Genomic DNA, 23,826 nt, shown 5'->3' with positions numbered 1-23,826 from the left:
GTGAAAATATGGGCGTGTGCGGTGAGAGGGGACCTTATGGCGTTCATTCTGTGACCGAGTCTCAAGTAGTAATTCTGACTGCGTCACAGCGAACCCTGCAAGATCATCATGGATGGCTTGCTGTTTCCTTTCTAGAAAGGGCCCGTATTGTGTCAAATGTATGACCAATGTTAATTGGGATTTGAACAGTCGCGCCAAAAGAGGTAGAATGATTTTTCAGCCTATAGGCAAAGGCCAATGAAGCTAGTCCATTGAATACACTGTATACACATGCCAAATCCCTGGGTGGTTCAGTTATCTAGGGCAACTTCCAAAACAGACATCACGCTGCCCGCTGGCTGTACCACATTCATCAGCGACAGCCGCTTGTCCGCTTTCCGCAGCAGAGCCATCCAGTCGTCCATATCTCGCTCCAGTGCATTGAACCCCTGCAACATGGCCATGTCGCGGAGACGTAGTAGGCGCTCCTGTGTCGCTGGTAAGGAGCCTGGCGGTGGCAGCACCGTGTCCATGATCAGGATGCGCGACACTCCCGGCGTCATCGCAACCGCCAGATTGCGCAGAATCGTTGTGGCCTCCTCGTATGGCCAGTCATGCAGGATCGCCCGCAGGAGGTACACCTGCGCACCGTTCACGGGTTGTCGCTGGAAGAAGTCATGGGCCAGGAACTTGACGCGTTCGACTAGCGTGGGCTCCGTCTCACAGAGCGTGGCTTCTCCCATCTCCGCATTGGCGGGCAGGTCCTCGACGATGAAGCTCAACTCGGGGAACTCGTGCGCCAAAGTAATGGCGGCGTTGCCTGTCGACCCGCCAACGTCGACCACAGTCGCCTGGCCGAGACTCGCCCAGTCAAACCCGTTCACCAGGTGGCGGATAGCTGTACCCTCACCGCTGGTCACGTTCTTCATATACCTGGCAAACTGCTTCTCCTTCTCCGGCTGCGTCGCAAGGTAGTCAAAGAAGGGGAGATCCGTGTCAAAGGCGATGTTGTGTGCCGTTTCGTTCTTCTTGACGCTGCCGGGCCAACGTTCGCAGGCTTCCACCAGCCGAGACGCGGAGGGGATCGAGCTCTCACACATGAACACGGCCCAGTCATGGAAGTTAGGGTGCGTCGCTAGCATAGCGGACGTCGCCGTGTGCGCGATCTCCCCAGCCTCTGGTTCATAGAACACGTTGCTGGTCATGGCCATGCGGGCCACGGTCTTCAATTGCTTCACTGAAACATTGGCCTTGGCAGCGAGCGCCTGGTAGGAGATAGATCCCTCCACAGGCACCATTGCAAAGATCCCGAAGTGCGTTAGCCAGTGGAGACTGGCGGCTTCTTGGATCTAGTCATGTAAGCAGAGCCCTGATAACTGATGTTGATATATATAATACTCACAGCAATGTTCAGGTTGATGATGTATTCACTAGGTCCGACCGCGAGCTGAAATGTCTTGAACGCAGCCTCGATCAAGGCCTGGCGGGCGGCTTTGACGTGCGCCGGTGCAGACGCAGGAAGAACCACGATCGGGGCATCACGTTCAAAGGATGGGGTCGGTAGATTCTCAGATTGCAGAAAGGCTGTCAGAGTCGCAGCATTGACTGACACTTGGTCCGCGAGAATTTCGACCTGGCTCTTGGGGTGATTCTGACTGGTCAATCGAAGTTTACGATTGGGGGGAATGACTTTGGAGGACAAAGGAGCTACTACATGAGTGAAGCAAAGGGAGGGAAGTCTCCTGATCCACATGAAAGCTGAAGACTGCATATTTCCTAGTGATGGTGCGTATATTTTGGAGGGTGGCAGCAATAACCTCTGGAAATGGGCTATTACACCGAAAATCAGGTCAAGCCCGACTTAAAATCCAATGTCGGCCGTATCTGCCATCTGGGGAGCCCGAGTAAGACGACGGAAGCATCCTCGTATTGCAATAAAGAACCCTTTCAAGGTCAGGATTTGCGATGGCTATGATAGCCGTTCGTGTCTGGCTCGGATAAACACTCGATCAAGAAAGCTTCTTGCGCTATCTTTGAGTTCCTTCCGAATCATGTCTTTCATGGCAGCAGAGGTGGCCAGTAGTAGCGGTTCAACTGTAGGGCCAGCCTTATCATTTCAAGCATTCGGCTTGAGCTATTTTGTACAACTTTGCTCTCGAACCGGTAAGCTTTTTGAGGAAAAGCAAGATCTCCAGTATCTGCGATTTCTCTGGACCCGATCGTCGTGGCGGAGATTGTACCGGATCTAGACTTCGTATCTGAATCAGAACAAAGAAAGACAGTGAACCTTATTGATGACCAACCTCGGCTAATAGAAGGAACTTGATTTTCCGCTTCCCCCCGGTCGATGAGGTTTTAGCCTTTTAGCCATTATGAAAGAGTACGGGGTGATGGTTGGTACTCAGCAAGTCGATTCCGAAATATATAGTTGAACAGGTGCTTTTAATTCTCGATATCACATCTTTCCCAAGCTACTTTGCGCAGGTAGATAATTGATATAAACGTGTAGATATGAGCATATGCACCGTGTAATCGAAGCGTTAGGCCGACAGGCTTATTTAATAGTACTAAACATGTCAAAGGTTGCGATTTCCCAGGACATCTGCCACCAAATCGATAACAAAGATGTCATCCAGCGCCACAATCTCATTCGAGGTCTTGTCATTCGCCACAGACAAGAGCAAAAGCAAGGGTCTTTGAGCTGCAGGCTGGCTCTGTGGCTGCAGTAACGCCACAGCTGGTAAGCACGGGCGATCCGTGTGGCTGCCAAGGGATGAATATGCTGTTCATGGCAAGCCTCAATGCCCCCCCAGGACAGCCTCCCCTCCCCGCATGAGTGTTATGGTAAGTAGATTGGCGGAAATGAAGCCGATCGCAAGCATTGCAGCGCGGAAGCTCGAGATGCAGGACGGACGCCTCCTGGATCCACCAGCTGCACTGAATCGATGTTCAGCAGCTGGCCAGCAGATACTCCGTATTTCTGCAAAGCCGCCACTGTGAGTTGGCCCGCGCTTTGACTGACAAAAGGTCAAGTCATGTTGCACGCAGGTTGGGAATGATTGAATCGATCTGTTGGGGTATTGGGCATGGAGACGATGGGGCAATTTCCTTGCTGTCTGAGACTCAGCTGTACAGGTTACTCCGTAGTACGAGTACGGAGTACAGAGTACTCCATATGCAGTAGCTGGTGATGGATGTGATGAAAGAGTGATGCTTGTTTGTCGTTGTTGTCGTCGAGTGAAGTTCAAGTTGACACCTTCCAATTTTGGATGGGTGGATGCAAACAATACAAAATCACATGTCCTGTATGTACTCCGTACCTCCTCCGTATCTACTACTCCGCACATCAGTAGGTAGGTGTTTAGTTACCTTAGGTAGTTACCCAGTAACTGCCAGGTAACTGGCTGTCTTTCTTACCTTGTCGTTGCTGTCAAGCTCTCAGACCCCAACCCTAAGCTTTACTGCATCTGTATGACTGACCCCCCTACTCCGTACAGATCCTGCGAGCAAGAAACTCTCTTCTCCATCTTCATTCCAGGGACTGATTCAGAGAATGGAGGTCTGGGGAATACTTCCTCGAGGCCAGGAAGCTGAGTTACATTCCCAGTGCTCGATCGATCCTCCCTACCTCGATCCATACCGATCATGTTGAACTGATAGATCGATGCAGCGATCCAACAGCTAGTTGATGTCTTTGATCGGTGAAAATAGCAAGCAGAAGAGATGATATATCGGACCGCCCATGGACCAAGCAAAACATAATATCCGCATTATGTTTTTCTATCTGCTGACGAAGTACTACATACATCTCGAGCACGCATTCGTACTTTGGTATTGCTCAGCCTTGCAGCCTAATTTTACACGGTGGAGGGGACTACTCTGGAGTTTGTACTCCATATGATCAGTCATAAATAACTTCCTTCAGGCTCACTTTGATGATGTCAGGAGTCTACTCCCCGAGCCACAGACCCCGAAAGGTCTAGATAGGCCCAGCCCTTGCCGCAGACACCTCTCGAAAACCAGGTTTGTGGAATGCGTCCTTGCGGCGATCGTCGAGCATGGAGGCGTATGCATAGTACCTCGGAGGTAGATACTACATAGTTAGTGTGGTGGCGTGTACTTTAGTCCGGGGAAGGTCTCCGTGTCATTTGAATTCGGTGATTCTCGGTCGTAGCATCGTGAAGAACTGGCAGTCTGTAGCTTACCTCGTTTACTAGGTAATACTCCGTACGGAGTAAATCGTACCTCGAAATACGACTGGATGCGAGGCACGAAGTAGCCCGAAGCCTCAACTAGCTAGTCAGTTCGTAATTGATTAATATTAATAAGTTGAATCCCAGCCAGTGATCATACCGTACTTTGTACAGATTACACGTCAGTAGTTACAGAGTACGGAGTAGTGATTCATAGATTAGTCAAGTCATCTCATCACTCACCAGGCGGCAACACGACAACACATCAGACAGATGGAAATTCGATGAATAAAAAATCATTACTGACTAGTACCCAGGGCCATCTCCATCAGCAATTTATATTTACCCCAGACCCAGACATTGGTACTCTTAGTAATCCAATCCACCCGGCTGTGCCCGATCACGGGTATTCCCGCGCGGGGCTCCACGGTACCACTGTTACGGAGGGAACTTAGTATCCATAGCTACCAGCTAGCTACCTAGTACTTTACTCTGTATTCACTCTGAAGTCTGTACTGACTATCGTACGTGGTACTCCGTAGTCCGTACCTGTAGGACAGACGGAACACTACTGACGGAATGGCGGAACGGGTATACAACCCGCCTCGACACACAAACACAAACACAAACACAAACACAAACAGCGGGGGATTTATCTAGCGAGAGACAAACAACAGAGGAATGCTACTGTAGATACTGAAAGTATTAGAAATCGAAGGAGTAGAGAATATTCAATTCAGCTACCTAGGTAGTAATTGTGTTCACCGTTCACACTGCCGATTTAAATACTCTCATTGGTGGAATGTCTCTCACAGGCAACGGATTCCCACCGAGGGGGTGGACCTAGACAAACCCAGGATCTCGGTAAAGTGCGTTGGGACTACCTTTGAGAATGGTCCGTTTTCCATATTAGGCACTGATTCCCTCTGCCGTAACTTAGATATGGGAATGTTTTAGGACTGTCAAACTAAAAGGGTAGTACGTAGGTACGGAGTACCCCTTTCCTGGAAAATTTAAGGAGTGCTAGAGTACTCCGTACGGAGGATTCCGTATGGAGTAGTCAGTTAGGCAGGTAACTACTCGTAGTTGGGTACTTGTAGGATCGAAAGCATTAATAATAAGACAGGATCAGGAACGGAATCCAAAGAGATATTCCGAAAGAGCCCCGTCCGCTAGAGAGTTCTCGAACAACCCCCCTGGCCACGCCGGTGTTCCGCGGGTGTTCCTCGGTAAACTGATACTCCGTCCTGGCGGAGTAACTACGGAGTACCCTCGTTCGCTATCAGAGTACCTCCTGGGTGGATCACCGGTAGGAAAGGTACCTCGGAACAGAACAGCAGTGACCTTGGAATACTTTCCAGAGCTGCAGATTAGGAGTACTCCGTACACCGCTCCATCATATCAAATAGAGTATAATGTAATGTAGGTAGGTAGGTAGATAATGTATCTCATTCATTCACCGATAAGTTACTGCAATGCAATGCACACAGGGATCGCCGTGCATGACGAGTCCGCCCAACGGAGACGGACGGAGGGATAAACATTCGAGTCGAGTCATTCTAGGCCTGATCCACCGACACGAATCAGATCCTCTTGGGTAGACACGGAGGCTTCCCCGGCCTAGCGAGTGGATACGTTCCATTCGACTGGTATTGTAGTATAAGTAAAAATCTGTATGGAGTATTTAGTAAAATCTGCCATGTAGTATAAAATATAAAATATTAAATATAAAATATATCAAATACTACTGATAAATAAAATGATAGAGTATGAATAGTAGTTAATCGGAGTATACTAGGTACGGAGTACGGAGTACCTTCTTAGGTACTAAATAAGTTACCTTGAGGACTTTTACAAAGAAATGGAGATCAGTCAAATCGTCGGCCCAATTTCGGGACTGAAGTCGGATAAATGCAATAGTCTAGAGCTACAAAGAGGAAAACTGTAGGATTAAATAAATAGCAAAAAAAAAAAAAAAATAAAAGATAAAACTATCAAACAACTACTACATAGTAAAGTACGGAGTACTGTACTACGGAGTATACCTAAGTACAGATTCAAACAGAACCTATCTATCAAACAATAAAATAATAAATCAGAAATGGAATATAAAAAAAATAGATAAAATAAATAGAATAAATAAAATAAAATAAACTAAAAAATAAATAAATGAAAAAAATAAATAAAACACATTCGCCTGCAGCGGGTAAAGCGTTCCGCCAGATCATTTCCGGGGCTCCATCCCTGACTTATCCCTGACAGGGTGGGGCGGTCTGGACTGTCGGTATCTCACCGTCTATTCATTGTTCATATATTATTCTTGTCCTCTCTACTGTTCTTCTATCTATCTATCCGTATACCAATTCTCCAGCCTACCTATATTATCCCAAATACTCTCCAACTATCCTACACTAAAGAGTATCAGAATCACACTACCTTCACACTACACCTTCTACCATCTCGACAGCTTTTCGAGATCTACCACTATACTACCACACTACAACACTACACTACAACAAGAAATCCAGCACAATGCATCTCAGCTTCAGCTTCTCACCCTCCCTGCCACCGGTGCCGCCGCCGTCTCCGTCCGACCCTCTCACAGACATCACGCGCAAATCCTCCTTCTCCACCTCAACAGAACGCAACAACGCGTGCGCATTTCCCTCGTGGCCGAACCGGCCCTCGCTGCTCAGTCCCGAACCATCGGCGTCTTCCTATCTGTCCGACGAAGATCTCTTCTTCGACACCCCCTCCAACAGCTTCTCCATGCCCCCTTCGTCATCCTCCTCCTCCTCCTCCTCCGACTCCGCCATCGACGACCACTCCTTCCTACACGGAGAGAACCACAGAAGCCTCACCACCGAAGAACAAATCGCCCGCCTACGCGCCCTCGCCCAGGAAGAGGAAACCCAACGCGCCCGTTTTCTCGCCCAAGTCCAGGCCCACGCCCGGGCGCAGCAGGCCCTCAAGGTCGCCGCGGCCTTAGGCCACCAACAGCACATGCAACCGGCTCATGGCCCGCATCAGACGGTCGCTTTATCGGATAAGCGCAAGAAGCGCAAGCCTTCCTTCAAGAAGAGAAAATAGGAAATATCCTCTTATCTTCATATCTTCTTTTTTTTTCTTTCTATTTTATTCCTTCTTTTCTATTTCTCTCGATTTTTCTCCATTTTTTCTATTTTATTTTCTATTTTCTATTTTCCATTTCAAGTGCTGGCGCTTGCATCGCATACCATTTATTGTTTATCTGTCAGCCTTCAGCAAGCGTGTCTTTTATCATCTCTCAGCAAGCGAATCATTTGTTTCTCTCTTCCCTGTCCCTGTCACTGTCACATCAGGTCTCACCGCCACTGTGACTCATTTCGGTCTCTTGATTCTTCTTTTTTTCTTGATTCTTGTTTCTTGCTATCGAGCAGATAGTTTTAGCGGATACCCAGATCGATTCAGATCAAGATATAGATAATATTATTACACTACACTTTTATCAAATGACTCTGACAAATCCTACCTACTCACTATTGACTAAAACTGCCAGCGAAGGACTAAGGATGACACCCCTGCACAGATCCATCACCATACCCCCCACGGGCGCCTCGTATAGCAGTAGGCCCAACGTCATCTCCAATCGATTCTTCATCTCCAGTTGCTGCAGACTGAGACTGCTAGTACTAACCGAGGGGCCATTTTCGCAAGTGTTCTCGATCTGGGTGATCCCCTCAATCACCGCAGCCGCCATTTCCACCTGCTCCTCCTCGGTGTAGAGCTCAGGAGACCCCGCCAGCCGGGCGTTGTGCACCGTGCTCGCTACGTTGTACAGCAGCCCCGCCGCCGCGGCTCGCTGCGCCGCGTGCTCGCTGTCGAGTAAGCTGTTCGTCGCCAGCGCGAGACACCGCCCGCGGAGGATCCCGCCGGTACTATTGCTGGTGCTGAGCGTGCAGGCTGTTGCGGAGCCGTCGCAACTCAGAAACAGATTACATGCCAGCTGCAATGTGACGAGACGGAGATTGTACGGTGTTTCTTCGGGGCAGGCGTTTGATAGTATCGTGTCGAGCATTTCCCCGCTGTTCGTCGTCATGAACGCCAGCGCTCGTCGGTCGACCAGTAGCGTGCGCACCAGATCAACCAGCGCAAAGTGGCTGTCTACGGGGAGGGAGGCGAGCGCGGAAACCACAAACACACTGAACTGGTGGAGATCGGGTAGACTTGTATCCGCTGCTGCTTCTGCTGCTGCTTCTTTCGGAGAGAATCGGTCGTTGATAAAGTCCACCACGGCCGTGAGCGTCGGATCCGCTCGGTAGGGCTGCGGTAGCTTCTGCACAAGCTTAGCCAGCGGCGGGGGCTTCGGGAACAGAACGAAGCTCGTCACCGGCCCCTGAAATGTAGGGAGATCAAGCTTGCGGTGCGGGTGCGCTGCAGGCGCCGCCATGGCAAGTAGTAGGCTGACGTTGCCGCGTAGCTCGGCCGAACTCGCGCCCGTCCACTCGTCCACTTTCTCACCGTGCAGGAAGGTCATAAAGGTGGGTGTCGCGCGCACCCCGTACCGGCTTCCCACCTCGTACGCGGCCGATACGTCCACTTTGATCAGTGTTGCGCGTGTGCCGGCTTCCTCGGCCAGTTTGTCGTACGTCGGGTACACCATCCGACAAGGAGGACAGGTGGCGGATGTGAAGAAGATCACCACACACGCCGTGGTCTTGAGGATATTTGTGAGTTCGCGCAGGTTGGTGATGTTCAACACAACGCCAGTGGCTGCAGCTGTAGCTGCAGCAGTGGCGGCGGCAGCGGCAGAGGTAGTAGTGGCGGCGGGAGAAGGTCGAATACTACCAGGGTGAGGAGCAGGATGAGCACCCCCCTGGGTTACCCCCCGTAGCGCCATCTCAATCTGCGGTTTCATCATTTGCCCAAATGGCGTGTTGAGAAACGTCTGGGGCAGGTTGCGGATGTGCTCGGGGATACTCTTCCCAACAAGGAACATAGCCAGGTCCTGAGAGAAATTGTTGCAGTTGCGAAGGAATAGATCGTACGACTGTCCACTGCATTAGTACATTCCTTTGACCCTCTTTTTCAAGTAGAGGTTCCTACCTCCGGGGTGTAAATCTCCGCTAGAGACTGAATATACTCCTCCACCACCTCTACCGGGAGCTCGCTCTGTCCCAGCCGGAGCTTCTCCAACGGCTGCCCATGGTGCGTGCTACCGGGGACAGCAGTCTGGATCCCCTGTCCGAAATAGTACTCAATCCCATTGAAGACAATGGATGTATGGTAGATGGCGTCGATCTGGGTGCCTGTCAGGGCGAGGGAGTACTGCATGAAACTCAGTAAGAGAAGGGGGCTCGACTGAACCTGCTACCAAGCACATACCATCCGCGCGATGCCCTAGAGACATATTAGAGGCGTCGAGAAGTGAAGATTCAAGAAGGTACATACCCGTGAGAGGTCGTAGACGTAGAGTTCCACGTCCATGATGATCGACCCTTGTGTTTTGAGTGTCGAGATGGCAGTTCTGGGCAGAGTCTACTCTGATATAGCTAGTACCTAATCTCAGCAGAACATTCTAGTCTCGCAGGCTCCCGTGTTGCGTACTCAACTTGACTCCCTGGTAGATAGTAGGTATGACCTGGGGGAGAGTGTGTTGTAATAGCCTAAAGCTTTAGTCGTGTGTATAGTAGACAGTAGATGCTACTCATCCCCAGGTAACTGATAGTTAGTGTAACTATAGCGAATTACGGAGTATCGTAACTGTTTGTTGCTCGGTGACTTGAAGCTGACTCAGCAATGACATCTTCACGATCGCCGATAAGAGTATCTCAATCTCAACCAGCTCTTCCAGAGACGACAGACATAGCTCAGACAAAGTACAGGCTCGATGGTTCGTCTCTGACCCAATATCCTAAGATAGCAATTCAATCGAACAATACTAAGAATTTAGGGCCCCAAGCGGCGCTCTGCTGCGCCCGCGCCAGCTGCTACGCCCGCGAAACGCGCCCGCTCCAAACTCGCAAAGGAAAACGACCTAACCGCCGACGAGGAGGCGGAAATCAAAGAAGTCTTTTCGTTGTTTGCCTCGTCGCATCCGGAGTTTCCAGATGAAAAGCTTGGCGTCATCCCGGCTGAAGATGTTCGCAAAGCACTAGTGTAGTGTACCCCTCCTACCTTTTGTCTACCTAGGTACTTTTAACTACATGTTTTCCTTCTAACTACTCCAGTGCTCTCGCCCTCTCACCGAACTCATCGAATGAATTATCCTCCATCCTCTCGGCGGTTGACCCCACAAACACAGGGTATATACCGTATTCGCCCTTCCTCTCTGTCGCGGCCGCAAAACTACATGCCCGGGATGACGACGATGACGCCGCCCGTGCAGCAGAGGTAGACGAGGCGTTCCGCTTGTTCACACGGGGCAAGGACGGGCCTATTACGCTGTCGCATCTGAAGCGGATTGCGCGCGAATTAAAGGAGGATTCGGTCGGGGAGGAGCTGTTGCGGGATATGATTCTGGAGGCAAATGGGGGGGGAGGCGTTGCTGCCGGGGTTACGCTGGAGCAGTTTCGGGATGTCATGGGCAGGGCGGGGGTTTTCTAGGAAAGTTCTCTGTTGATGAATTATGTCTATTTTATGTGGTGTTACTGTGTTACTGTGCTACTTGAGGTATTTTTCTTTTCTACTGCTGTACAATAATAATAATGAACTACCAATACATTGATATGTTGATACAATCCTGGTGTACAAACCAAAGTACTTGAACCAGACAAAAGATTAGCTATACATGCTCGAACGCGGGATATATTCTCGGGGTATCATAGGGCAGTTGAACTGCAGGTAAGAATGGTCAGGGTTGGGGTGGATAGTTGTATATCAGGGGAGAGATAGCGGAGGCGGCGGCGAGACTATGTCTTCGATATCAACTGCCTTTTGGGGCCCACTAATTTCTCCGAGAGATGGCACTACCTGGCTCGGAGGGGAAATGCTTGTGGACTGCGAAGACGTGGACTCAGAATCGTCCTGTGTCAAGCCGTCCGTCGCGGTTGAGGCCAGGGACATATTGTCCTCGGGCGTTTCAAAGGCAGAGTTGCGGCCCGAGCCAGCGTCGCGCAGATCGGCGAGGTCCCGGCCGTCGAACCGGCGATGTTGTTCACCAAATGGCAGATTGGTCGCTTCGTAGAAGAGCATGAATACCCCTCCCTGCGTCATCACGCTGCGCTCGCTGACCATCTGCACGTCATCATCACTGAGACGGTACCAGCGTTCCGGTCGGTCTTTCTCGCCGTCGGCCTCATAGATCGAGTCTGGTACATGGACGGGGAACGTCTCGGTGGGGTACTTGCGGTAACAGATGTAGTGGCCGTTCTCATGGCGACCGTAATGGGTTACCACTGCCCGTAGCTCGTAGCACCGGCCCTGTACATTCACCGCACTACCCGGGTCTGGCAGCATCGATTCCTGCGGGTTGGTCGCCCACATCTCCGTCCTATCATCACCCGGGGAGCGACACTGGGTGCCTAGGCACCATTCGTCAAGATTTAAAAGCTTGGGGAACCGTACATCAGCGTAGTTCTTTCGCAGCATGCCCGTATTCTCGTCAAACACGCTGCGGTTGATATGGACCACGAGACATTGCGGGGCCCGTGCGATCACGGCCTGTCGTGATTTAGTCGAGCAGACCCGGCTTTTCGCCGGGATGTGGCATTTCTTGAATAGCGTCTTCTCTGAGAAATCTTCATCTGCTAACGCCTCTTCCACGGCCTGCAGGCGCGTTCTGGCAGATTCCTGGAGTGTGTGGGATAGCGACGATGACTCGGGCGTCGAGCGAATCTGTTGATCCTCCTCAACCTGCTTGAGCAGCTGCAGCAGCTGATTGCGGGTTCGCAGCAGGGTACATTTGGCGCATTCCACCCCTTCAATGGGTTCCAGCGACATGTAATGATCCAGGCACTCTCGAATATCGTACTCCCAGCTGCCTCCCAGAGGGACCGTCAGGCAATTGAAGGGTATCAGGGACAGTCCCTCCGTCCAACCGCAGTTCATACAGCCAACCCTCTGCGCCAGTAACCCTTCCAACGGGTTTCGAGGCGACGAAGGATTTCCAATACCATCTCTCAGCATCGGCGCCGCAGCGCTCGAGCGGAAAATATGTTCCTCAGGACCCGCCATCTTCAGGCCCTGGTTCTTTGTCTGTCCCTTGGTCGCCTGCTGCACTTCGCGGTCCACCTGATCGATAATCTTGGAGAAATACTCCTGTGCATCCTGCTGCTGCCAGCTGCTCATCGACTTGAGATCCGGCGGGATCCACAGTTTCTGGCTGTAGGCTGATGTGCTGTTCAGCTGTTCGATAATCCCCTTTAGCGCATGGTGTGTAGCGAACGAGCCTTTGCCCGCCAACGTCTCCAAGTTGTGGCAGAGGAAATCGGCCAACGTCCGCAGTGATGCCAGACCCTGTATCACACTGTTCTGATAGCACGAGTTATCCCAGTTCCCCAGCCCAGGGGGGTTGTGGTCCTTGGCACCGAGAAAGACGGTGCCGAGTCCCGACAGACTCCGCGCTCGGGGCAGGAAGGAGTAGAACGAGCTGCCGCTACCGCTGGCACCGCCGCCGCTGTTGAGGCCGAGGATCCGTTGCATAGCTTCGCTCTTCGCATGGAACGTCATCGGATGAGACGCCGGGGTGGCGGATTTCGAATCCAACGCAATCACCACCCGCGAGGGGGTCAGGAAAACCACCAGGCTCCACAGAGCCTGAGGGACAGAAAACGGCAGGAGACTAAAATATCCCAGGATTGAGTGAGCCAGGATAGCGCTGAGGAGGATATAGATCCAGGTTGACTGCTCGTACAGCTGCTGAATCACCAGTTCATGGTAGCTGCTGCTCTTGCTCTTTGCCGCGTAATCATGGAGCAGGAAACTGGGCCTCTCGGTACGAGCGTTCATGGCTGGTGGCAAGACGACGACAACCACCGCAGAAAGGCGACTGAAAGTGAACCATGAGAAGCACCGTGCTACATAGAGAAATCCAGCAAGTAGATACCCAGGCTGCGAGGAGATGGAGTAGAAGGAGGAAGCGCAGCTCCTGCTGGAGGTTTTTTTGGCGGTTTCCGCTTTCTGCGCTTGAAGCGTTTTCCGCCACCCGTAAAATGTTTATCGATAAAACAACAATTTCGCCTCAGCCTTTCATGTTCAGGACATTATTAAATCTACAAATACCTCTCGTACCCATACTCTGCATTGAATACAATAGTAATCAAAGTGATGTAGTATTCAGGGTCCTAATATACTACTCCTCTTGTCATTGTCATTTAAATCCAGAGAACAAGCGCTCACTATCTAGCATCCTACACTTGTCTAGCTGTACTCCGTCCATAATGTGAGGGAGAACCAATCTGGTCAGAAGGTACAATATGGTAGATCCTCGAGTATCGCCAGCAGAGCTCACAGTTCTAGACACTCTTTACTTACCAGATGATAGTACTTCAGCTGTATTAGTACCTAGTTATACTCTGTAGAGGTACTGTAGGTGTTCCGGCTTTATCAATCAAGTAGCCGTCAGACCCTGATTGGCCCGATAAAACCTCCACAGACCTTTCCGCAACTACCGTTGCTTTTATTTTTCTTATTTTTATTTTCATTTGTTTTTTATTACAAAAATCAGAGACAGTTACAATGGCGAAGGCGAAGGGTAAGGCGTCTATATTGAGCTATCAGCAGTCATAATACAGGAGACTCTCTGCTAACTTTTTTTTGCCAGTGAAATCGATACACTCTCGCGCCGCCCGCCGAGCGGCTTCCCCGAGTCTCGACCTTGACAAGTCGCTGACTTCCCTTCCTCGAGCGGAGGGGAAGGTGGTCGAAGCCCCCGCGGTGCTGACAGAACGTGCCAAGGCGGGCGTGTCGAAGAAGCAGTTGAAACCCAGGAACCTGTCGAGAGCGCAGAAGCTGAGGCAGCAGAAGAGCATGGATCGCGCGGAAGCCGTGATGGACCAGCTGGAAACCAAAGTGACCAAGAGCGTGAAGAGGGAGAAGACGGTCAAGGCACGACGGGTAGGCCTGCTATTCTATATCGTCGGGTAAAGGTATCGAATGGCTCTGACAATTTTGCAGGGCGACTGGGAAGATACGAACCGCAAAGCGTCCAAATTTGCCGCGCTGCAAACTCAGTCCACTGGAGACGATGGAGACGATGACGGCGACGCCATGGTCGACGATTCGACAAAGTCGCAGTCAAAGGTTACGGTGTTGACGCCGGCCTCGAACCCGAACCCGCAGCGTACAGCTCCCGTGATCAACGACCATGCAGATGTCGACAATTACGATGACATCACTTGATCAATCCTTTCCCGACGCTGCCATGATGAATGATGTTCTGTTTGATAAAAAAAAAGTTGATTGTTTGATTGATTGATTGATTAATTAACTACCCCCTCGGTCTCAAATGGTTGATCAACCGATCAATCTCGGCGACGGCGGGCCCGGAAGCTCGCGCGCGGAGCAGTTCTAGAGTATTCACGTCTTTGGCCTTGACGGCCTCTTCCCCGGCCTTGACGATCATTCCACATTTCACCCACATCTCGACGCGGTCCGCCACGGGCAGGTTGGTGCACTTGGGCACGAAGATGGAGGCGAGTTTGGTGTTGCCGGCGCCCAGAATTTCGTTGTAGAACGGCTGCCTCTTGTTAATGACCTTCTAATAGATTAAAAGGGTGAAAAAAAAGGCAATTTCTTACCTCCCACCCGATTGGAGACTTCTTGTTCTTTCCGATCTCTTCTAGTTCACCCCAGTCCCGCTTGGCTACCAGGGCTCTGAGTCGTAGCCACCAGTATGTTTTTTCAGGCATCTTAAATTCGCTCTGGATCTTTTGTGCCCGCTTGCCATACCCGGCCCTGACCAATCTGAAGACGGTCTCGTTCAAGCTGAGTCCAAGGAATTCGGACCGGTCGGCCAGGTCTTTGTCCAAGGCATCCTGGACTTTTAAAAGCTGGGATGCCTCTAAGACCAGCTTCTGCTGTAGTACCACTGTTGCGTCTTTCGAGTCGGCGAGAAGACGAGAGGCAAGCTGCAGTTTCTCAGTCTTGCGTTGCAGTTCGTCTTCATTCAGTGCCTCCGAGAACAGAACATTAGAGCCATCAATGGGACGGTCATCCTGGTAATACAGATCTTTCAGAAGCTCCATGTCCCCTTCTCTCGCCGATGATTCGATGAGCGCCGAGGCCATGGGCCGATTGTTGATCATCCGGAAGAAACTGGCAAGCGGGAGCTTGCCTTTCAGATGCAACAGCACGTAGTAAACTAGATCATCATCACCGCTGGCAATCGCTTTGTCTAGGGCAAGTTCGTCTTCTTCCATGTTCAGCAACAATGGCACTTGCTTCCCGCCTCGAGGTTCATGGTTCAAAAGGTGCGTTGCCAAATGGGTCCGCCCTTCGTCATATGCAGCTTGTGCGATGAGTTCGAACGAGATCCCTGGTTTCCCATCTAGCCTCTGCACAATGAGCTTGCAGACCGCATCGTCGTCGGCAGTGGAGACCTTGACTTTTTGGCTGGCCCAATGGACATAGATCTTATCAGCGGCAATCCGGAGGTACTCTGATATTCGAATGGCCAGCATGTATTCATGACGATTCACAAGTCGCTCAATTAGCCGCTCTGGCGTAAGTCGCATGTACTGATCATAAGACATCGGGAGTCCGATCTGATAATCGCGCACTGCCTTTAGGACTCGAAGCTTTTCCGTCATTTCAACGAATTCGTCGCTGTTGTACAGTTCCAGGACGGACTTCCCAAACGATGCCGCTTTCAACAAACGTTTTTGCCAGTAGATATCGAGCTCGTGGCCCGCAGCCTTGACGCACGTATCAACAGCTTCGGGTAGGCTCGAACGGATGCGTTGAATGTTCTCATCCGCCCTTGGTGATTTCTTCTCTAACTGGTCCACAGAATCCAGTAGCACCGACGCAGGTGAAGTGGACCCAAGCCTGAAGATCTCTTCGGTCACATCTGGGGATGGTTAGTTTCGAAAAGGGTTCAAGACATAGAAAACGGAAACACACCGGCCACGCTGTGCAAGAACTCATAAGAATCGTTGGTGATCAGGCGTACACCGTCAAACTCGGGAACTACATGGATTCTTCCGTCGTAGTAATATCTACATTTCAATAAGACGGTGCAAAGGATAAATCGATTTTCTGGGCAACTTGCCTGCAAGCAGCCCCGTTAGGGCCAACGAGATGGATTTCATCTTCCCAGGCTAAAATCACGGCATCATCGCCGCACCAATCGACACTCCTAGGCGGAGTTCGGGCCTTCGAGTTGTACTCGCTGACCTTGTTTTGAAAGTCGCTGCTGACAACCCATACTTTGCCCTCGCCGGTGAAGAGCGCGACAAACCGTCCGGTAGGAGAGACGACGATATGTTTAAAAGGCCCGTCCTGCAGCACCTTGTCTTCTGCATCCGTGGGATCAACCAGATACACAGTCTTGTCTACGGCGAGCAGCACCTCGACCGAGCGAGACAATGTATAGGCGGGAGGAATGAGCGACCAGGAAGAGACCTCCCCTTCGGGGCAAGGCGCCAACTGTTTTGGCCGCGGTTCATCATAATTAGACACAGCGACCAGCTGGTTGTTCGACAGCAGAGCGACAAATCCAGATGTCCAGAAACGACAGGCGCGCACGCCGTATTCCTCAGCACCCTATTTGGTTTAGAAGCATCAGCTAGAGGATCGCCAAGAGCAAAACCGAGGGTCAGAATGATAATACATTTCCCAACGAGAAAGACGTAAAGTCTCCATGGAGGCCAAAGTACCGTCTCACAGTACCATCCTCGGAGACGATCAACAGCTCCTCCTTATCGGACCAGCCGAGGCCTCGGATAGCGCCATACTCCCACTGTGAGAAAGAATCAGCATTGTAGTTTCCAATGTAAGATCAAGATACAATAACCACAGACATTAATCTGATTGATCAGTTTCCCTGACGAGGAATAGATGTCCACACTGGACTTCGTCGTTTGGGCGTCAAGATACCTGTACGGCCTGCTCTCATCACGATACAACGCTATCACACACCCATCATTAGTCTTTTTTGGACAGAAAGAAACACCTACACACACACAAAAGAGGAAACAGGCAGCATACCGATAGCACCGCCGTAGGGAGCCCCGGCAACAATGTAGTTCTCGAGCTCTACCTCCTCGCCAAAGACGGCATCGTAGACGCGGACCTTCCGGTAGAAGCGATCCCCGACTCGCTCCCAGTTGGCCAGCGGGTTTGAGGGCGCCATTTATGATCTGCTCATGCCGCACAACGCCAGTGATCCCCGTGTTCTGCGCGTGTGTGCTCTCCACAGTAGTTCCTGGTCACTTCTTTACCCACAACAGGTGTTGTTTGGGGGAAGCTCTTGGCGGGATGCGCAAGAGCGAGTCCGGGCGCTAAGCCGCTTTCCGACGTCACCTTGGAACGGCAGGAGGATACGATACCACTCTGTCTTTCTGAAGATCTTGAGGTATACCGGGGCTCATACGCTCTGTATACCCATGGAGTCTCGGGATGGACGATATAGGCCTTGAGGAGCTGGCGTTGGAGCTTTCAGATCTTGAGGTGGCCGTTCTGTTGTGCCTGGTGGCCAGGGAGCATTGTTTGATCGAGACCACCAGCGATAGTGTCCACGACGTGGCAAAAGAGCTGGCCTTGGTGAGTGATTCTAAATGAATAAGGTCTTTTGGTGTCTCTTGAGCCGAAATGAATTGACTGTGGTAGATCTGTTCAAATGTTTTCGGCCTGTCCTACGCCGTTCTGGACTGCTCTGCCGCCACGTCCTACGACGATTTCACTAGAGAAATACTTGCGCCAGATGCCCGCCGAAGCGCGTTTGGGCAGTCTGCGCTCTCTTTAATAACTGCGGAGCAGGTATGTGTGGTCAATCTTTCGGTCTGGAGCCTATTGCAAAGAACTAACGATGCCCAGGCGAGTAATTTCACATTGCACGGCACCTACGACCAAGGGGAAAATGCCAGGTCGCTGTTCCCCGGGTACTCCCTCGACCAGAGGAAGGTAGTCAACGTCGTGATTGCAAAGAATTTTAATTATGTCGATGAGGACATCCAAGCTCAAGCATTAGAGGTAGGCCTGGCCTTTCTGCCCCGACACATGTGCAGCTAACTGATATCTATTATCTATAGCTTATGCGATCAAGGCAGATTCTCACTGAGTCTGCCATCCTAGAAGCGACGGAGGAATTTGTTTTCATCCCGATCATAACAGAACCCCCGGGCAAGGTTGTTCTGAACCAGCATTTGGTTTGTCTCTTTACTTAGCAACTGCCTTCCAACGCCTTCCATTATTGACGTAAATTAGAACGACCATCTACTTATTTCGCATTTCCACGATCCCCAGGATGGATACATGCATCTTGAAGAAGACCAAGATTGGCTTTCGGACGCATCCATTGTGAAAAAGTCAGACCGGAAGCAGGCCGCTGAGTTTCGTATCAGCAGGGAGGTGAGAACATGGAGAGCAGACACCGCTGTCAAACCTTTGTCCATAACTGATGTTCGGCAGGTACTAGAAACCTTCCGGCAAGAAAGTGACCGCGTCACGGTCACCGCACAGGTCACTCGATACATACAGGACATTGTCGTCTTCCTACGCCTCAGTCGCGCCGTGGCGGGAGGAGTATCCTCCAGGGCGAACATGCATCTGTTGCAATTCTCAAAGTAGGTTTTTTTTCTTCTTCTGAAAGGCTTGACGCGGCTAAAATTCGCAGGCTTCTTGCTCCGCTCCACGGAGTTGACTACCTCACGCCCTCTCTCGTAGCCCTGGCGACGAAGAAGGTCTTCCGGCATCGCCTTGCCATTGCCCGCCCAGAAGATGACCGTAGTCTACAGTATGGAAGCGATTTGCAGGCTGTATCTCGCGTTCTGGAGGGTCTCGGCCCAGAAACGATACTGGATAATGTGCTATCTGAGATTGAAGTGCCTTTATGAGCACTGTACATATACATACCTACATACCTACATTTCTACACTCGAAACAGAATGTCCCTTGTAAGGATGTAGCTTATAGTTAGTCCTTGAGAGGCTAAGCCAGACTCTGGTCCAGTCTTGGGTAAGATAGAAGTACTACATCCTTCTTCTCAAAAACAGATCGGGAGGAGTATACTTATCCACTAGACCCGACACGGCAGTATCAGAAGAGGAGGCCTCCCTATTGATCCTCCGCCACTCGTCCAGAACCACATCCATCTCCATTTTCGCGTCGCCGACAATGGCGTCCATCTTGATATCGTTCCGGTCGTAGCCAAAGGGATCCTCCAGCTGGGATCCGATCCCCTCGATACCGTACAGGGTAAAGGTGACCAGGCAGACAATGGGGATAGTCCACCACTTCATGTCGTCGACCATTGCGAAGGGGAGGACGCAGCCGAACAGCGCGAGGACTTGTTTTTGATGGATTCTGAAGCAATTAGAACAGACGAAAGACTAGAGGAGAAGGAAAAGGGAGGAGTACAAATGAGCCACCGGCATCGGGGTGATCTTGATGGTCTCCATCTTGCCATAAGCGTCCGTCATGGTATTCAACTGGGCCTGCATCTGGCTGGCACCGGGGGCATTGAACCACCCCCTCTCGACGCCCCGCTTGATGAACCCATCCACAAAAAATGTCAACTGGTACGGCAGCCCGAGTCCTTGGTCTTCGTGACCCTCCAGTCCGGCGGGTAACAGGCCCGCGTAGTCCGGGTTATAAACTGCCACGCCGGTATCGACGACCTCATGACCCAAGACGCCTACTCCGATACTGACGCCCGCATTGGCGTTACCCGCCACAGCCCACGCAGCACCCCATTCCGCACGTAGATGGTTCTTGACTGCATAGGGGAACGCCACGAGGATCCGGATCGTCCGCTCGATATCATCCTTTTCAAGACCCGACAGGGGGCCAGATGTACTGTATCCGTTTGTCACGATTGTGCGGACCAGGTTCCGCACACAGGTCTGCAGCGTTGTCATCCCATTACGTCCGTCCCAGAAGCGGTTGTAGGAGGTTTGGTTGCGGAAGACGAGCATCAAACCGACGACAATCGACAACGAGGGTATCTAAGTAGTGAGTATTTAACTTCAAGGAATATGAATTTAATACTTACAATGCTGGTCGGCAAGCCCACTGTATCAAATACATATTCGTCTAGGTAAACCACCAACGCGGAGAAGAGAGCATGCAGCGCGACGGGGAGGAGGATCGCGCCGTGAATGGCGCCTTTGACGAAGCGGAAGACCAGAGGCCATCTAACGATAGTTAGAGAAGTACAGCATAGTCTAAATACCGCATAGTCTTCATATACTTACCGTCTGGGTTTGTGTCTGCTTGAAAGCAGGTGAGGATGCGTCCCGCGTCGCGTGTGGTGGCGGTCGTAGCTGGTGGTGTTTTGACGGCTAAGGGTGGGAGTATTGGGTTCGCTGAAGTTGAGACGCATTTCGGTAATATTGCAAAATCAATTTGAGGTATGTAATATGTAATATACACGGATGGTAGGTACTATATAGGTAGAGAGAAGAAGGGATTATGTACAATGGTGATTGTTGACGATGCTTGAGTTTCAAGTAGTCGATAGCGTGGCCGGGAATAGTTCGTTGATTGGACTATCAGAACCTGCAGGAGATGATCAATGATTTATCTAGGCAAAATCGATAGAACAGAGCTTGTAGAACCAAGAGGATTGTTATAAACATAAATTCAACAATTATTGCAGTCATCAAATCCATTAGTATGTACAAGACTAGACCAAAAAAGTAAGAGACGATCAAGGCTATGCCGGATCCAACACCTCCAAATGCCAACGCCACGAAGCTGAATCTTGCAATCAGATGCCGTCATCATGCTCTGACAAGCTCCGATGCTCTCTTCCAAATGCTCTTTCCGAATGCTCTCTCCATCCTTTGGTCCAGGGCCTCCAATGCCTAGTCCGAGATCACGGCCCGGCCGTCAAGCGCCAGAGGCCCGGAGTCGTTCCGCGGCGTCAGGGGGTTCTCATCCGAGGTCTCGGACCGGTTGGGCGTCTCGGAGCGCAGCTGCGTCTGTCGCGGCGGTGCGGCGGGTTGGACCGACTGGGTCATCAACTGCCATCCGGGGAGATGGGTGGTTGGGCCGGATCGAGCGTCGGCCTGGTCAATGTCCATCCGGTCGACCGTGGCTGCCAGTTCTCCTTCATCCGCCGAGTGGTGGTCGGTCCCGGAACCAGACTCCCCAGCGGATTCGTGCACGGCAGAGGTTTGGTAAGATTCCAGAGGTGGTACCTCTTCTATCGTCTCGGGTATGGGGATTGGCGCACTGTGCTCGCTCTGCCCTGGAACCTCTTGTTTGTGCTCTTCTACACCCTTTTGCTCCTCCATGGGCTCCTTTTCGTCGAACTCGGGGGTATCGTCGACCTCGGCGCTCAGGTCCGTGTATGCCCGGCAATTGGGACATTGAAACATGGGATAGTCGGGGGTGTGGATGAGCCGGCTGATACACTTGTAATGCCAAACATGAGCACAAGCAGCCATGAAAAGGCATTGGTATGGGCGCTGAACAGTTAGCATCGTATATACCGGTATAACACCGGAAAAAAAAAAAAAAACCTACTAGAACAGAACCCAAGCAGATGGAGCACTCGCGGCAGCCAGAGTAGTCGGATGTATCGCCTTTGCCGAGGTTCTGAATCAAGCTCTCGGTGTTTTTACTGCAATTAGTTTGTCAGTCAAGCCAGATCGGTATTGACACATAGAAAAAAAAATTTTTACGGGGGGGGGTATACTTGAATTCGTTGGCCTGCTGTTGCCAGGAGCGATTACACTCAATGCGGATGCGCACGCATCGGAAGATCATTTCCTCGCCGCCCTTGAAGTCGATACCTAGCTGGACGATATCACCGTCCTTGATGGGATACAAGCGCGATGCGACATTGGGCGGGCTCAGCCTCATGTGGTTCAGAAAAGTACCCGACGAGCTGCCAACATCTTTGACGTGCCACTGGCCGTTGAGATAGTGGAACTCGCAATGTTTCCGACTGACGACCTTGGACTTGAAGCCGACCGGGTCGCTCGACGGGTGCCGGGGGTTCGAGATGGGCACACCATCACGCTCGGAGTAACGGCCGACACGGATGACGCAGGCACTAGCTGGGAGCGTCCGCGAGATGGGCAGGAAGGGCAACGAGGGCCGCGAGTTCTGGTGCAAGTCCTGGTGGGGGTAGAGTCGGATGGTTGCATTCTGCTTTGAACCGGCAGCGGCATCGCCGGCAAGAAGGTCTGTGGCCCCCTCTTCTCTACTCAGCATACCGGGACTGTCTATTACGGGACTCGGATCGGCACCCCGACCGTTGGTGTTGGTATTGTTATTAATATTGGAGTTGTTGCCCGTGTCTGGGATTTGCAAAGGCCGGCTCAGCACGGCTGAGGCGCTTCGCAGCCGGGCCATGAGACTGGGAGCCGCGGGCTGGCTGTCGGACTCGTTGGAAGGAGTTGACGGGGTCGACTCAGAGGTCGGATCGGCAACAAAGCCAAAAGACCCCGTCTGGGGCGCAGAGGTATAGCGAGCCAGGACGGGCGATTCAGGCTCCGGGCATGGAGCCAACTCGCTGGCTTCCGGCTGAACGGTGGTGTGGGAGACGGGCGATAACCAGGAAACCCGAGTGGAAAAGCTATTGCGATAGGAACGGTGACCCGATGGCGCAGAGGAGGCCACCACGGGGGCAGAAGAGGGGGTCGAGGAGGTGGATGAGGAGGAGGAGAGGGCGTGGGTGTAGGCTCGCAGCTGGCTCAGGCGTCGCAGGCGCCCCGGGCGAGCAGAAGACGAATCGGGCGGGAGGGCGGCGGTGGAGGCGGACATGGACGGAGAGAGAGGGGAAAAGACAAGAGAGAGAGAGAGGAATATAAAGAGAAAAAATTATAGAGAATCGTCAATAGCGTGTCAGGACCAGGCTTCAGCACGCTGGATTGCACGAATGGCCGGTCTCGCGCCACGGATTGAATTTTGCTGGTCTCTCCTGAGGCGACGTTATGCGAGCGACATGGCGGGGAGAAAGGGATCGATCGATCAATGAATGGATGGGTGTACACCGGAGGAAGTGGATGAATGGATTCAATAAATGGAGAAGAGATTCCGACCCACTATCAGGCCATAAAGAGATCCGGCAGTCTCGGTACAGAGAGGCAGGATTCAATAGAGAGGTCTTTCGACAATGTGTCTTGTCTGTTGGAGGGATGAATAGGCGACTATTGCCACTCTTAAGCGACGACATTACGACTGCCATGACCGTGAACTAAAGTACCTTAATATTACTGCTGCTGGACATGCGGAGTAGAGATCGCCAGCGGGGAATTCAGGGATTACCAGTGCTTTGTATTATTTAAGATTGAGACAGGAAAATAAAATATTAGAAGCTTCTCGTCTCGAAGTACTAGCTAGTAGTTCCTCAGTAGTTAATGGAGTATTCTCTCTACTCCGTACCTAAGTATTTTCTCTCGGCTCTACTACAGGATATAGACCATAATAAGTACCACTACTACCAGTATAAAATGATAATTCATACGCACTGCCAGTTATTTAGCAAAGCTCCTCCTCAACACATGATGATTATTATTTATTCCATCGTCTTCCATAGATTGTCGCATGACGAAGTTGTCAA

At 51.4% G+C, this 23,826-nt stretch overlaps 11 protein-coding genes across 11 annotated transcripts; 4 read left to right on the top strand and 7 right to left on the bottom strand.

Moving 5' to 3' along the window:
* Positions 1 to 290: 290 nt before the first annotated feature.
* On the bottom strand, positions 291 to 1,732 carry ASPZODRAFT_57439 (hypothetical protein; the record flags this gene model as incomplete). The annotated part of the gene is made up of 2 exons (XM_022728683.1): positions 291 to 1,328; positions 1,382 to 1,732. The coding sequence occupies 2 exons, from the start codon at positions 1,730 to 1,732 to the stop codon at positions 291 to 293; spliced, it is 1,389 nt and encodes a 462-aa protein (XP_022585606.1).
* Positions 1,733 to 2,561: 829 nt separating this feature from the next.
* Positions 2,562 to 3,523, bottom strand: ASPZODRAFT_318390 (hypothetical protein). Its single transcript, XM_022728223.1, has one exon. It carries the CDS (start codon positions 3,324 to 3,326, stop codon positions 2,778 to 2,780), a length of 549 nt encoding a protein of 182 aa, XP_022585605.1. The 5' UTR covers positions 3,327 to 3,523; the 3' UTR covers positions 2,562 to 2,777.
* A 3,181-nt stretch (positions 3,524 to 6,704) lies between these two features.
* On the top strand, positions 6,705 to 7,262 carry ASPZODRAFT_138216 (hypothetical protein; the record flags this gene model as incomplete). Its single annotated transcript, XM_022724429.1, has 1 exon — positions 6,705 to 7,262. The coding sequence occupies one exon, from the start codon at positions 6,705 to 6,707 to the stop codon at positions 7,260 to 7,262; it is 558 nt and encodes a 185-aa protein (XP_022585604.1).
* Positions 7,263 to 7,683: 421 nt separating this feature from the next.
* On the bottom strand, positions 7,684 to 9,923 carry ASPZODRAFT_21597 (hypothetical protein; the record flags this gene model as incomplete). The annotated part of the gene is made up of 5 exons (XM_022727861.1): positions 9,759 to 9,923; positions 9,603 to 9,703; positions 9,537 to 9,551; positions 9,258 to 9,479; positions 7,684 to 9,201 (listed from the first exon to the last, which is right to left on the bottom strand). Exons 2-5 carry the CDS (start codon positions 9,636 to 9,638, stop codon positions 7,684 to 7,686), a joined length of 1,791 nt encoding a protein of 596 aa, XP_022585603.1. The 5' UTR covers positions 9,639 to 9,703; positions 9,759 to 9,923.
* Positions 9,924 to 9,950: 27 nt separating this feature from the next.
* Positions 9,951 to 10,757, top strand: ASPZODRAFT_11940 (hypothetical protein; the record flags this gene model as incomplete). Its single annotated transcript, XM_022721225.1, has 3 exons — positions 9,951 to 9,977; positions 10,105 to 10,310; positions 10,382 to 10,757. The coding sequence occupies 3 exons, from the start codon at positions 9,951 to 9,953 to the stop codon at positions 10,755 to 10,757; spliced, it is 609 nt and encodes a 202-aa protein (XP_022585602.1).
* A 191-nt stretch (positions 10,758 to 10,948) lies between these two features.
* ASPZODRAFT_127098 (hypothetical protein) lies at positions 10,949 to 13,185 on the bottom strand. The gene has a single exon (XM_022721654.1). The coding sequence runs from the start codon at positions 13,098 to 13,100 to the stop codon at positions 11,031 to 11,033; it is 2,070 nt and encodes a 689-aa protein (XP_022585601.1). The 5' UTR covers positions 13,101 to 13,185; the 3' UTR covers positions 10,949 to 11,030.
* Positions 13,186 to 13,829: 644 nt separating this feature from the next.
* On the top strand, positions 13,830 to 14,492 carry ASPZODRAFT_148450 (hypothetical protein; the record flags this gene model as incomplete). Its single annotated transcript, XM_022725374.1, has 3 exons — positions 13,830 to 13,845; positions 13,915 to 14,207; positions 14,268 to 14,492. The coding sequence occupies 3 exons, from the start codon at positions 13,830 to 13,832 to the stop codon at positions 14,490 to 14,492; spliced, it is 534 nt and encodes a 177-aa protein (XP_022585600.1).
* Positions 14,493 to 14,580: 88 nt separating this feature from the next.
* Positions 14,581 to 17,445, bottom strand: ASPZODRAFT_56501 (hypothetical protein; the record flags this gene model as incomplete). The annotated part of the gene is given in 7 exon segments (XM_022728613.1): positions 14,581 to 14,829; positions 14,891 to 16,161; positions 16,215 to 16,309; positions 16,327 to 16,856; positions 16,924 to 17,052; positions 17,114 to 17,220; positions 17,301 to 17,445. 7 exon segments carry the CDS (start codon positions 17,443 to 17,445, stop codon positions 14,581 to 14,583), a joined length of 2,526 nt encoding a protein of 841 aa, XP_022585599.1.
* Positions 17,446 to 17,711: 266 nt separating this feature from the next.
* Positions 17,712 to 19,147, top strand: ASPZODRAFT_55748 (hypothetical protein; the record flags this gene model as incomplete). The annotated part of the gene is made up of 7 exons (XM_022728558.1): positions 17,712 to 17,855; positions 17,922 to 18,071; positions 18,129 to 18,284; positions 18,344 to 18,460; positions 18,519 to 18,689; positions 18,723 to 18,877; positions 18,928 to 19,147. The coding sequence occupies 7 exons, from the start codon at positions 17,712 to 17,714 to the stop codon at positions 19,145 to 19,147; spliced, it is 1,113 nt and encodes a 370-aa protein (XP_022585598.1).
* A 51-nt stretch (positions 19,148 to 19,198) lies between these two features.
* Positions 19,199 to 20,765, bottom strand: ASPZODRAFT_316747 (hypothetical protein). The gene is made up of 4 exons (XM_022728220.1): positions 20,507 to 20,765; positions 20,305 to 20,446; positions 19,671 to 20,257; positions 19,199 to 19,616 (listed from the first exon to the last, which is right to left on the bottom strand). Exons 1-4 carry the CDS (start codon positions 20,632 to 20,634, stop codon positions 19,283 to 19,285), a joined length of 1,191 nt encoding a protein of 396 aa, XP_022585597.1. The 5' UTR covers positions 20,635 to 20,765; the 3' UTR covers positions 19,199 to 19,282.
* Positions 20,766 to 21,041: 276 nt separating this feature from the next.
* ASPZODRAFT_107322 (hypothetical protein) lies at positions 21,042 to 23,517 on the bottom strand. Its single transcript, XM_022720945.1, has 3 exons — positions 21,955 to 23,517; positions 21,783 to 21,879; positions 21,042 to 21,724 (listed from the first exon to the last, which is right to left on the bottom strand). The coding sequence occupies exons 1-3, from the start codon at positions 23,025 to 23,027 to the stop codon at positions 21,119 to 21,121; spliced, it is 1,776 nt and encodes a 591-aa protein (XP_022585596.1). The 5' UTR covers positions 23,028 to 23,517; the 3' UTR covers positions 21,042 to 21,118.
* Positions 23,518 to 23,826: the final 309 nt, after the last annotated feature.

Source organism: Penicilliopsis zonata (genome assembly GCF_001890105.1).
Source record: "Penicilliopsis zonata CBS 506.65 unplaced genomic scaffold ASPZOscaffold_1, whole genome shotgun sequence".
Classification (NCBI taxonomy): domain Eukaryota; kingdom Fungi; phylum Ascomycota; class Eurotiomycetes; order Eurotiales; family Aspergillaceae; genus Penicilliopsis; species Penicilliopsis zonata.
The sequence above is the reverse complement of the archived record's forward strand: the minus strand, read 5'-3'. Positions and strand labels throughout refer to the sequence as shown.

Bases quoted from the DNA above. Each gene is read 5' to 3' on its own strand.
- ASPZODRAFT_318390 (XM_022728223.1), bottom strand. From the start codon at position 3,326: ATGTGCGGAGTAGTAGATACGGAGGAGGTACGGAGTACATACAGGACA.
- ASPZODRAFT_127098 (XM_022721654.1), bottom strand. From the start codon at position 13,100: ATGAACGCTCGTACCGAGAGGCCCAGTTTCCTGCTCCATGATTACGCG.
- ASPZODRAFT_316747 (XM_022728220.1), bottom strand. From the start codon at position 20,634: ATGCGTCTCAACTTCAGCGAACCCAATACTCCCACCCTTAGCCGTCAA. The intron at 20,447-20,506 runs GTAAGTATATGA...AACTATCGTTAG, and splicing joins AGCAGACACAAACCCAGACG to ATGGCCTCTGGTCTTCCGCT. The intron at 20,258-20,304 runs GTAAGTATTAAA...CTCACTACTTAG, and splicing joins TGGGCTTGCCGACCAGCATT to ATACCCTCGTTGTCGATTGT.
- ASPZODRAFT_107322 (XM_022720945.1), bottom strand. From the start codon at position 23,027: ATGTCCGCCTCCACCGCCGCCCTCCCGCCCGATTCGTCTTCTGCTCGC. The intron at 21,880-21,954 runs GTATACCCCCCC...AACTAATTGCAG, and splicing joins CAGCAGGCCAACGAATTCAA to TAAAAACACCGAGAGCTTGA. The intron at 21,725-21,782 runs GTAGGTTTTTTT...CTAACTGTTCAG, and splicing joins TCTGCTTGGGTTCTGTTCTA to CGCCCATACCAATGCCTTTT.